Source organism: Cololabis saira, chromosome 19 (genome assembly GCF_033807715.1).
Source record: "Cololabis saira isolate AMF1-May2022 chromosome 19, fColSai1.1, whole genome shotgun sequence".
Lineage (NCBI taxonomy): Eukaryota > Metazoa > Chordata > Actinopteri > Beloniformes > Belonidae > Cololabis > Cololabis saira.
In genome coordinates, this window is record NC_084605.1 from 5,289,877 (window position 1) to 5,302,753 (window position 12,877).

General features: G+C 37.5%; 1 protein-coding gene across 3 annotated transcripts; it reads right to left on the minus strand.

Annotated features, from left to right (window-relative positions):
• Window positions 1–1,441: 1,441 nt before the first annotated feature.
• On the minus strand, window positions 1,442–12,661 carry LOC133419891 (zinc finger protein 501-like). 3 transcript variants are annotated; one of them, XM_061709379.1, is made up of 4 exons: window positions 12,533–12,661; window positions 9,925–9,996; window positions 4,941–5,000; window positions 1,442–2,548 (listed from the first exon to the last, which is right to left on the minus strand). In XM_061709379.1, exons 1-4 carry the CDS (start codon window positions 12,638–12,640, stop codon window positions 1,544–1,546), a joined length of 1,245 nt encoding a protein of 414 aa, XP_061565363.1. In that variant the 5' UTR covers window positions 12,641–12,661; the 3' UTR covers window positions 1,442–1,543. The 3 variants fall into 3 exon arrangements, with proteins under 3 accessions (XP_061565363.1, XP_061565364.1, XP_061565366.1); XM_061709380.1 differs by having other exon boundaries at window positions 12,545–12,644; XM_061709382.1 differs by lacking the exon at window positions 1,442–2,548 and adding an exon at window positions 4,664–4,856.
• Between the last annotated feature and the right edge of the window lie 216 nt (window positions 12,662–12,877).

The following is a 12,877-nucleotide window of genomic DNA, read 5'->3' on the forward strand; positions in this document are numbered from 1 at the left end:
AGTTATAAGTCTGAAGCAGCTAATGATCAATAATAATGACCTTCTGTGGCGTCGGATAGTTCTGAGTGCTGCTTTTGATCACAGCATTTTACTGAGCAGGTTGGAGAACGTTATTGGGATTAAAGGACATTTTTACTTCTAAATTCTGATAAAACAGAGGTTATTGTTGGTCCTGCTGTAAAGTTAAGGAAATTATTTTCCAGGACATTTTAAATTAGGGTGCTCCTCTTCCCTGTGTTCTCTGTGAGAATCTCATTCTGTTTTTTTGTTTTTGTTTTTTTTACTTGTCTGCACACATATTAATGGTTTATACCATGCTGGTAAGAACCTAAGGCATATATATGTGCATTGTTAATATATTTATCTCATTACACAAACACACACACACACACACACACACACACACACACACACACACACAGACACACATATGTGTGTGTGTGTGTGTGTAATAATCCTATCAAAGCTCCACCTGAAGTGTATCTTTAGTGGGGAAGGGGGGAGGCAACCCCGCTGCCCGCGAGACCAGAGGCCGACGAGGAGAACCCGGAACCCAGGCCACCAGCAACCCCATAGAGGGGAGAAGAGGGCGGGAGGAAACCCACCGCCTGCAAACATTTTTATTTCTTTGATCATTTTAGTTAGACAAAGGACTGCTTACATTGATTGTTTATAGTCTTAAGCATTTTATTGTGTCTTAGTGGTTTGGCAGGAGAAGAAGCTCAAATCCAGCATGGACAAACAGTGAAAAACAGATTGGTTTAAATGATTCTGAAAAGGCAGAATAATTAAATCCAAACTGCTGCAAACCTGGGCTAAAGAGGAGGTAAACATTTCAGCTCAGACTGAAGAAAAACAACAACAAAAGGCTACCAGGAAGGTCACCTACCATCAGAAATGGAACGATGTATACAGGACTGTCTCAGAAAATTAGAATATTGTGATAAAGTTCTTTATTTTCTGTAATGCAATTAAAAAAACAAAAATGTCATACATTCTGGATTCATTACAAATCAACTGAAATATTGCAAGCCTTGTATTATTTTAATATTGCTGATTATGGCTTACAGTTTAAGATTAAGATTCACAGAATATTCTAATTTTTTGAGATAGGATATTTGAGTTTTCTTAAGCTGTAAACCATGATCAGCAATATTAAAATAATAAAAGGCTTGCAATATTTCAGTTGATTTGTAATGAATCCAGAATGAATTTGTTTTTGTAATTTCATTACAGAAAATCACAATATTCTAATTTTCTGAGACAGTCCTGTATTTTTAAGAGGTCAAAATAAAATTAAGGATTTCACAGACTTATATTTGTCCCTTAAAATAACAGAATAAATACATTCCTATCACAATTTCATGTTTTTGTGAAAATACAGTCACACACACGCTTTTAAGGACATTTTGTGAATCTCTGTTAAGGAAAACATTATCTTCTCTGCTTGTTACGCTAAAAACTACAAATCTGGTTACAGCTTTCATCCTGTTTGAATCTGTTGATCTCGTTAGATTCAAAATGTCTTTCCATTATAACTAAATCAGTTCCTTTTCACTATGAATGCATCAGTAAAATCCACACACTGATCACATGGTTTATCTTCAGCGTGAATACGTTGGTGCCTACTTAGACTACCCTTTTGGGTAAAAGTCACCCCGCACTCGTCACATCTGTATGGTTTCCCTCCATCGTGAGTACGTTGGTGTCGCCTTAGGCTACCTTGTTGGGTAAAAGCCACTCCACACCGATCACATCTGTATGGTTTATCTCCGTTGTGAGTACGCAGGTGTTCCTTCAGATCACCTGATCTGGTAAAAGCTGCTCCGCACTGATCGCATCTGTACGGCTTCTGTCCGGCGTGGCGCCGTTGGTGCACGCTTAGATCTCCCGATCTGGTAAAATCCGCTCCGCATTGAGCACATCTGTACGGTTTGTCTCCAGTGTGAATACGTTGGTGTCTCCTCAGTGTACCCGACGTGGTAAAACCTGCCCCACATTGATCACATCTGTATGGTTTATCGCCGCTGTGAGTACGTTGGTGTTCCTTTAAATGACCTGATTCAGTAAAATCGGCCCCACACTGTTCACATTTGTATGGTTTATGGCCAGTGTGAATATGTTGGTGTTTCTTTAGATGATCTTGCTGGGTGAAAGCGGCCCCACACTGATCACACGCGTAGGGTTTATCTCCAGTGTGAATACGTTGGTGTCTTCTCAGGTTATTTTGTTGGGTAAAAGCAGCCCCACATTGATCACATCTATATGGTTTATCTCCAATGTGGATTTGTTGGTGTCTCCTGAGATTACCCGGTTTGTTAAAAGCCGACCCACATGGATCACATCTATATGGTTTATCTTCAACGTGAACACGTTTGTGAGTCCTTAGATGCCCTGATGTGGTAAAAGCTGCGCCACATTGATCACATCTGTACATCTTCTCTTGGACATGATTCCTCAGATGGATCTCTAGACACGTCAAGGTGATGAGGACTTTCCCACACTGTTCGCAGCAGTAACTTAACGGCCTCTCTTCATCTTCATGTTTCTGTTATGACAAAAAAGAAGAGTCAGATCCTGCTGTTGGATGAACTGTTAAAAGCTTTTTAAGTTTTTAACATATGTTATTTTCTAAGTTACATTCAATTTTATTTATATAGCGTCATATATATATATTGTACATAGCATGCAACTCCCGAAGCTCTGGGGGGTATTCCAGAAAGCGGGTTTTGTTTTGGGTGTCCTTTCCTCTGGAATCCAATTGACATCGAAGCCGAATTCAGTCGCAATGCCTTACGTCAGGAGAGGATGTTTAGACCAAGATTAGATATACTTTCATTCCCCGATGAGTACCTTACAGAACGTTACCGTTTTTCGTCACACTATTATTTATCTGAACGACATTCTCCAGCCATATTTATCCAACATTACAAACCGTGGACGTGCTCTCCGGTCAGAGCAAATTCTTTGTGTTGCGCTTTGTTTTTTTGCCAAGTGCAGTTTTCTCTACAACATTGGCGACGCAGAACACATTGGGAAAGCAACTGCGTGTAGAGCCGTGAGAAAAGTGTCCCTTGCACTGAAACGCCTACTCCACATATTTGTAGTGTTCCCTGGGCACAAACCTCTTTGGACCATCAAAGAGGAATTCCACAGGATTGCAGGTGAGTGATATAGAAATAATTCTGTTGAAGATGACGTTCATCAATATCAAATGATATTCTGTTAATGACATTTTGCTGCATTTTGCCGACGTGTTTGTGTAACAAACAAGGCGGATCTGAGTCATTACAGTTTTGCAGTACAGGTGTAACTCATTTAATCCGTTTTTATTAATTCAATTTAATTTGTGTAGTTTTTTTTTTGTTCTTTTAGAGCAGTGATTTGGAGGCTCCAAAGACTGAATGTGGTGATAGATTTATAGTTACAAAGTCGGAGTTGAATTGGTATTTTTTTTATCGTTATCAGGATAAATGCCAGAAATTATTGTGATAAATCTTTTAGTCCATACCGCCCATCCCTAGTACCCATGCCTGCCCTCTCTGTTGACCCCTGACACTGAGCCGGGCCCCCAACAGCAGTTCAATGTGGCCCACTGCAGGACTAGAGCCCGGGTAGAAATGACATTAGGCATGTTAAAATCTCGGTTCCAGTGCCTGCGTAGACTCAGGGAATCCCCAGAGAGGGCTTGTGACACTATAGTGGCATGTGTTGTTCTCCATAATATTGCCACTATTAGAGGAGAGCAACACCCTGCCATACAAATGGATGACCCCGAGGAAGACCAGCCCATCCACCCTGCAGATGTCCAGGATGGAAGAGCGGTCCGAGACACAATATGCCACAACCAGAGGTGTCTTCAGTATTCACATTCATTACTCAGGTAGAAGTATAGATACTAGAGTTTAAAAATACTCCTGTAGAAGTTGAAGTATCAACTCAAGTTTTTTACTCAAGTAAAAGTATAAAAGTACTGGTTTCAAAACTACTTAAAGTATAAAAGTAAAAGTAATGTAAGGGGGAAAAAAGCCATTAAGGACAAAAGCCATTGAAAATGAATGCATCTTAGTATAATGCAAATATATTAAAGAAGCATATATGTGTACTATTGAGCATTAACATGTGTTTCAGAGAGCAGGAGATATGATGACTAGTTGCCTATAAGTATTGTAATGGTGCAAAAAGTCAAACTTCAGAGGCATGTTATCATTTATCCTAACCTTTATTGGAATGTACATCCAAGTTTAGTTGCAGGAATCTGAGGGAACGGATGTAAGAACAAAACTGGACAAGAACATCTGAAACAACCACAACCAAATTCACTCTATCCGGATGGAGCAATTTAACTGGATAGTTTTTTTTAAAGGCCGAAATTAAATAGAGTAACGAGGCGGTTTTTAAAATGTGAGGAGTAAAAAGTACAGATAATTGTGTGAAAATGTAAGGAGTAAAAGTAAAAAGTCGTATGAAAAATAATTACTCCAGTGAAGTATAGATAACCAAAATTTCTACTTAAGTAAGGTAACAAAGTATTTGTACTTCATTACTTGACACCTCTGGCCACAACCATTTCAGGGATTAAGCTACAAGCTTCAAATAAAGACAACATTTCAACAACATTTCATTTCTTCTTTATTTCCTACAAATACAAATGCAGCAGTCAGTATTCATAGGCCTATATTATTCCAACAATCAACATATTTCACCTGTGACCATGCACCCACCTCTAATTTGTGTTTGAGTATTTCTATTTCCAGATCTGCTTTCCTGATCTGCCGGTCCAAGTATAACATTTCTATATCTGTTTTTGCTATCTTTTTAATCAGATGCATTCTGTAAAGCTCCTTTACTGTTAACTGTGGAACCAGATTACATAAGGATGACATTAAATTCTGCAGTTACATGTAGAATTACCCTGGTATAGTTACTGAACATCTCACTGTGTCAATCTGTGCTGCAGAGGTTGATGGAGCCTCCTCCTGGTAGTGGCCAGCCACGCTCTGTTAAGAAGGATAAGAATGTGCAGGATGTTTCATTATTTATTCATATCACTTCAGTGTACATGTCAAACTCCAACTTCCACACAGGAATGTCAAGAAATGTGAATGGTAAGAGAACTATCAATGGCTACCATACATAATATTGAGATGTATAGGGTAGGGCTGGGCGATATGGACCAAAAGTCATATCTCGATATTTTCTAGCTGAATGGCGATACTCGATATATATCGATATTTTTTCTGTGCCTTAATTGGGGTTTGCCCCAAAGCATTATAGCATAGCATCTCTGTTAGCTTCATTTTTTCTGAGGCAAACCCTTAAAAAAACAGTCAGTTTTAATACAAAGCCTCGTGCCAAATGTCACACAGGTTCATTTATTAACAGAGGTCTGCACAATATCAAAATGTATAAAACAAATGAAATAAAAATAAACTGCCTGCATATATAGAATAAAAATACTTCTTGAATAAAATAAAACAAATATCCCTTTCCTGCATAACAATTAAATTAAAATACACTGTGCAATTAATACAATGTAGACAGAAACAGGCAGACTTTTCCACTGAGGTTGACAGTTGTGCAAATAACAAAACATTTGTGCAAATCTCAAATAAAACATTCAAGTCAATTCGTCACAAAATAAGCTATACCAAAATCATAAAAAAAAATATATATATATATTTTTTTAATCGATATAAACGATATTGTCTCGTACCATATCGCGTTTGAAAATATATCGATATATATTAAAATCTTGATATATCGCCCAGCCCTAGTATAGGTACCTCTGCTCTCATACTCGCCATACGCACGTATTAACACTTCTAACTCCAGTGGCGTGAAGTATGTGGATCTTTTGTTGTTGCTGGTTGCCATGGTGAATCGTATCAGGGCTCCATTGATGAAGCTTTTTATTTTCTTCATGCACGCGCTTAACTCAAGGTTAACAAACTCAGAATTGATTGAACTAACTCATATCAGCTGTTCTGGACCCGAAAACTTAAATCAACTCAGAGTTCAGGTTTAGACTCAGAGTTTGTTGAACCTGCTTTCTGGAATACCCCCCAGGCCTGCAGACATGCTAACCAAACACAACAAACTACGAGAACAATGGAGAACAATGATGGTAATGAGATACTTATACAAACCGGATTCGGTTGAAGTTGGGAAATTGCGTAAAATGTAAATAAAATCTAAATACAACGATTTGAAAATCCTTCTTAACCTATATTCAACTGAATACACTACAAAGACAACATATTTAATGTTCAAAATGATAAACTTAATGGTTTTTTGCCAAATAATAATTAACTTAGAGTTTCATGGCTGCAACACGTCCAGTAGAAGTCAGGAAAAGTGGCAAAAAATCCTGAGAAAGCTGAGAAAAGCTCATCAAACACCTATTTGGAACATCCCACATGTGATCAGGCTAATTGGGAACAGGTGGGTTCCATGATGGGTATAAAAGGAGCCTCCCCAAACATGCTCAGTCATTCACAAGCAAGGATGGGGCGGGGGTCACCACTTTGTCCACAACTGCGTGAGAAAATAGTTGAACAGTTTAAGAACAACATTTCTCAAAGCAAAATTGCAAGGAATTTAGGGATTTCAACATGTACGGTCCATAATATCATCAAAAGGTTCAGATAATCTGGTGAAATCACTGCACGTAAGCGCCACGGCCGGAAACCAAGACTGAATGACCGTGACCTTCGACCCCTCAGACGGCACTGCCTTAAAAACCCACATGAGTGTAAAGGATATCACCAAATCAGGAAAACTTCAGAAAACCACTGTCAGTAAATACAGTTGGTCACTACATAAGTAAGTGCGGGTTAAAACTCTACCATGCAAAGAAAAAGCAGTTTATGAACAACATCCAGAAATGCCGCTCATGTAAAATGGACTGATGCACAATGGAAAAAGTGTTTTGTGGTCTGATGAGACTTTTCAAATTATTTTTGGAAACACTGGACGTCGTGTCCTCCGGACCAAAGAGGAAGCGGAACCATCTGGACTGTTATCAACGCAAAGTTCAAAATCCAGCATCTGTGATGGGATGGGGGTGCTGCTTATTTCAGCAAGACAATGCCAAGCCACATTCTGCACAATAGCGTGGCTTGGAAGTAAAAGAGTCCAGGGGCCTCATTTATCAACCGTTCGTATGCACAGATATGTGCGTAAAGTGTGCGTAAGAACATTCCCACGCAAAGTATGGAATTTATCAACATGTACCTGTGCGTAGGAATGCGTTTAAATTCAAGCACAACTCTGACTATGCGTACACACAAAACCTAGTGGTAGAACAGTGAAACTACAAATAGAACCCATTAAAAGAGTCACAGTGTTCAGTGATCTCAAACTTCACACATGTTCCCCATTTCCTCCAATTAATAAAAATTCTCCATTAGTAATTTAGACATTTTGAATAATTGGTGTGACAAGCTATAAAAGACAGCTTTGGCAGGACGACCTGAAAAGAAAATACAAGTACCATGGCTTATCTTGCAGCGTTGGAGGATTTGAAGAACTGCGCGCTCCGAGGGAGCGCGTTTTCAAAGAGCGTGCTGATGTTCAGTGAGAGAGTGGCTTCTCAGCAGGTACTGCTTCCCCAAAAACATTCTGATGGATCTAAAACCATCACACAATGAATTCAGTTACGTGAACATGAAAGGATTTCATTCAATCCATGCACAAATAATCTGCGATCCAACTATGTCTCTGTTGCCCGTCGTTGCCCGGTGGCCTGGAGGAACGCACGACTCATTTATTCTGCAGAACAGCTCTATGGTGTTTGCACCTCCAAGCAGGAGCTTTTCACTCCAACCAAATCTTAATTTATATGGATAATCTTCCAAGAAATATATCAAACATGGTCAACATAATTATTTTACTAGGTAAATATCACATACATAAATGCAAATGGAATAACAGCAAACCCTCCATTGTACATCTGAAAAATGAATGTAAACTGTACTTAGCGTCTCTTAAACTAATGAAAAAAACGATATTGCCAAAAGCTTATATGAAACGATGTCTTTGTTTCTTCATTTTTACCCCCCCCCCCCCACGTTTGATAAATTCAGATTTTTTTGTATTTACACGCATTCGAAATTTCATTCCTAGGATAGAATTTAGAACTTCTACGAACGGTTGATAAATGAGGGCCCAGGTTCTCCCCTGGCCCGCTTGCAGTCCAGACCTGTCTCCCATTGAAAATGTGTGGCGCATTATGAAGCGTAAAATACGACAGAGAAGACCCCGGACTGTTGAACAACTGAAGCGGTTCATCAAGCAAGAATGGGAAAGAATTCCACATGAGAAGCTAAGAGAATTAGTCTCCTCTCTTCCAAAACGTTTATTGAGTGTTATTAAAAGGAAAGGTGATGTAACTAAGTGGTAAACATGCCCTTTCCCAACTTCTACTGCACGTGTTGCAGCCATGAAATTCTAAGTTAATTATTATTTTGAAAAATAAAATAAAGTTTATGAGTTTGAGCCTTAAATATGTTGTCTTTGTAATGTATTCAATTGAATATGGGTTGAAAAGGATTGTCAAATCATTGTATTTTGTTTTTATTTACATTTTACACAATTTCCCAACTTCAACCCAATCCGGTTAGTAATTAACAACTGAGAAAGGAAGAGAAGAGGAGAGAAGGAAGGGTAATGAGCACCACTCGAACGTTGTCCGGTGATGGCGGTGCCTCGACTCGGGTCGGTGTGTCCCGTGCAGTCGTCCGTCGGCTCTCATTTTGGCCGATTTCAACATGTAGAATCGGCCACTAGCCGTCAGCCGTTATGACCAATCTGATTGGTGGAGGGCTGGCCCTTGACTAGCGAATCAGAGTTAACGGGAAATGACGATGGTAAACTGCTGTTATGGAATCGAAGCCACTGAGTGCGTTTACATGGGAAGTTCAATTCCTCTTTAATTCAGAATTAAAATTAAATCCGATTTAAAATGATTAAAATTACCATTTAAACACCTATTTCCGAATGAAAATTCCGAAGTAAGTGGCTGGTTTATTCCGATTTTAAATACACATAGAATAATTCCGTGATCATGTTTACACTCATTCCACTTTAAATTAATTCCGGTCTTTCTTTCTGCTCGTTCCCTCACCCGTCTGTCTCCATGACGATTATATTTCACGCTGGGCTTGTTTTCCAAACAAAGTTTCAAGATGCAGCAGCAGTAAACGCTGGTCAAGAGCAGAGACCATTTATTTAATAAATAGCTTGGAGGACCTGGAAATAATTAAAAGAACAGATGGAAACAGGAAACATCAAAATTGTGAGCTTTTCAAAGTTGTAGCGGCTAAGTTAGTTTTTCTTCCGGTAGTTTAACTTCCGGTCCCCCCCCTATCCAATCAGAACCTTCCCAACCCCCAGACCTGGAGAGGAATTGGAGAAAGACCATCAAACGTGTTTTCCATGTAAACCTCAATTCAGAATTACTATTTCCATGTAAACTTGAAGGAAAATAGTTTAATTCGGAATTATTTAACTCGGAATAATTAATTTGGAATTAAAAAACATCACGTAACCGTGGCCATTGTCAATGTTTGCACATTTATTCTAAATAAAATATCTTAAGCTTGTTTTGTATTTCCTACTTCAGAATTTCTTGAAAAGTAAAGTACAAAACTGCGCGTTAGTGGTGTGAATATTTCAGTTTTTCTGGTCTAACCAAAATAAATTTGGATTTAAAAGGATAGTATTGTTTTTGTCAAGAAGGTGTGGATGTTTAGCAGAGTCCAGCTGTGTATTAGTCTGTATTTTGTACATTACTGAAATTACGGCAATAAGAGCATGAATGAAGCAGTTAAAGTAACGTTTTTAGAGAGTAACCTATTGGCTGGTCAACGTAACACTTTAGTAAAGCATTCAAAAAGCAGTCGTTCAGCTTTGTTGACTCACAGAAAAAAGAGCCTCTCCATGTGGGATTTCCTCGTCCTCCTCCTGCTTGTATGAGTTTCCTCCAGCTTCCTCCTACAATCAGAAAACATCTACATTAGGTTGATTGATTATTCTAAATTGCCCGTAGGACCGGCAATTTAGTAATTTTCGTTTTTTTGGGGGTTTCGAATTTTTGAGAATTAGTTTTTTAGCATTTCATGCAAATGTAACCCTAAGACAGTATATAAAGTAATGTAATATAGACAATTTATGCAATCATAACTGAAAACTTTAATGTTTTCATACTTTTAAACTTATTTAAAGGCAAAAACATGGCAGTAGTTATTCTCCTGTCCAACAAAACATAATTTTTTTGGGCATAAACAAAAAAATACCAAAAGTTATTTGTATGAAATAAATAACTAAAGAAATAAATAACTCAAATATGCATTTCAATATCCATTTAAAGTGCAAAAAAAGAAAAATTGCAACAGCGCATGTGTGAATTAAATGACGTGACTACTGGGATTAAAGTTCACAAGGCGAAAATGTAATAATGAAAGAAAGATCTTTAGGCATATGAATCGATTTTTAGGAATTAAAATGAGAATCGATTTAGAATCGGAAATTTTTTTTGCACACAGGCCTACAGCCAATATTTATTGGTTATAGTTTTATACCAATTTATGTTAAGAAGTTTTCGATCTCACTAATGACTTTGCATCCAGAAAATAGAGACGTGTGTTAAGTCTCTTTTGATGAGCAACTGATGGCTCTTTGTGACTTTTGAAGTTATTTCAGTTTTAAGTTTACTTCAAGTGTATTTATTATTTCAGATTGAATTTTTATTTTACTTGACTCATACAGTCAAACTACCCCATTGATACATTTGATACACAGTCAACGTCGTCTCCGTCAGTCCTCAGATTGAATGGAACAACTTTATCATCCCTGAACTTTCACCCCTAACACCTCACCATCGGCTCAAAAAAGAGCTTTGTAGGAACGACAAGGAAAGTTGATTAAACTGTTGGCGTAAGTAGTTTAATACTAACATAATACGCCTATAATGCTCGCCTTATAAGTCTGAGTAGTTCCAGTGCACAACCTTTCAATGTACAATTTTAACTCCCACACATACATACTAAACTTGTCAAACACACACACACATATATATATATATATATATATATATATATAATGTTGCAGTTCAGAAAATCCTAGCTACAGCACAAGACGTGCTCTCAGAGCAAACTTTTCACTGCCAAAAATAAAGACGAACTCTGGTAAAAGAATGGTGATGTACAGAGCTACGTCTGCATGGAACCCACTTCCCAAACTCTTTAAACTATTAACATAAAATAATTCAAAATGTTAGTAAAGAAACATCTCCTGAATATATATAAAACTTATTTAATTAATATTAAATACATAAATAATGTGGATAGTATATGGGTATGTGTGTGTGTGTATATATATATGTAGCATATAGATATATTACATAAATAAATGAATATGTATTAAAAATGGTTATTGGTGCAAACTATGATAACTATACATGGTTTGAATTAGTTGATGTTATAAAATGTATGAATAGGTATTGTTTTTATTTATATCTAAATGTTAAAAGGAATTCATTTTTATTTTTTTCTTTATTTTCTGTTTTCCCATTCTTTTTTTTATACGCTACATCTTTGGGTTTGCTCTTATTTTTTTTTTTTAATGTAATGTCGTGTGTATTATGTATTATTATGAGGTTAGACATAATTACATGGAAAACTTTACTGACCAATGCACTTATGGTACAATGTTTGTGATGCATATGGTTCATTGTTTTACACTGAGCTGCTTAAAAAAGAAGGAATCTTAAGTTAGTCTTTACAAGTGTATTGTTGGGGACGACACTGTGTTTGTATTTATGAAGGAATGTTACATTCAGGTCAAAAGCTTTTTTTTGTGGAAAGTTGAATAAACATTGGCATATAAAGCAGCATATTTGCCCTTTCTCATGTTGTTAACAGTATTAAAAACATTTAAAAAATACCCATAGGTAATTTAGAACAGCAAAAAATGTGTGAATATATGTGCGATTAAAAAAATTATCGTTTGACAGCCTTATTTATATATATATATATATATATATATATATATATATATATATATATATATATATATATATATATATATATATATATATATATATAACCACTTTGTTTTCTGAAATTTCCACCGTAAAGTGTGATAAGGTGCGCATCAGAAATCCCAGCATCGGCCAGCGGCTACACGTGACCGCGGTCGCGTAGGCTCGCAAAAGACGGCGTAACACCGGTGTTCTGTCAATTTCTGCTACCTGCCAGAAAATGTTACTTTGTGGTTCTGCGCATGCGCACAGTGCATTTTCAAAGTTTGATTGGCACATCCATGATTTCTTGCACGATGTAAAATGGATAATATGGGATGTTGAGTATTTGATCCTTCAAAATACACTACCCATGACACGAATTGCTTTACACTCTGTGAATATTATACGATAAAGAGAAAAAAAACGCAATTCTAGCGTTTTATTTGATATTCATTCAGTCATTCGCCTTTATTTAACCAAGCAGGTCATTAAAACACATTCCGGTACCTGGACACGGACCTGCAGACGTGCAGACGTCCTGCGGCTGCTGGACCCGCCAGTGTCCTGGTTCTGGTCCTGGTCCTGGTCCTGATCCTGGGGCTGGTTTTGGTCCATTTTTGTGATGTGCTTTTTTCTTTTTCTTCTTCTACGTCTTCTCTCCGTCTGTTCTGTGCTCTGTCCCCGTCTTCTTCTTCGTTGGTGCTGGAGTGAGCGTTGAAATAGTGCACATTAGCGACACCTCCAGGTGGGACGTTCACAGAGCCTCGTTACATTTCATTTCATTTCATTTATTTATTTAAAAAGGGACAACGCACATTAATATGGAGGATTTTTTGTGCCAAAATTAAATAA

Excerpts from the sequence above, each read along its gene's own strand:
- LOC133419891 (XM_061709379.1), bottom strand. The coding sequence starts at position 12,640 with ATGGACCAAAACCAGCCCCAGGATCAGGACCAGGACCAGGACCAGAAC. Across the intron at positions 5,001-9,924 it reads ATGGAGAGGCTCTTTTTTCT|AGCGTGGCTGGCCACTACCA; the intron begins GTGAGTCAACAA and ends CCTTCTTAACAG. Across the intron at positions 2,549-4,940 it reads CTGCAGCACAGATTGACACA|AAACATGAAGATGAAGAGAG; the intron begins GTGAGATGTTCA and ends TTGTCATAACAG.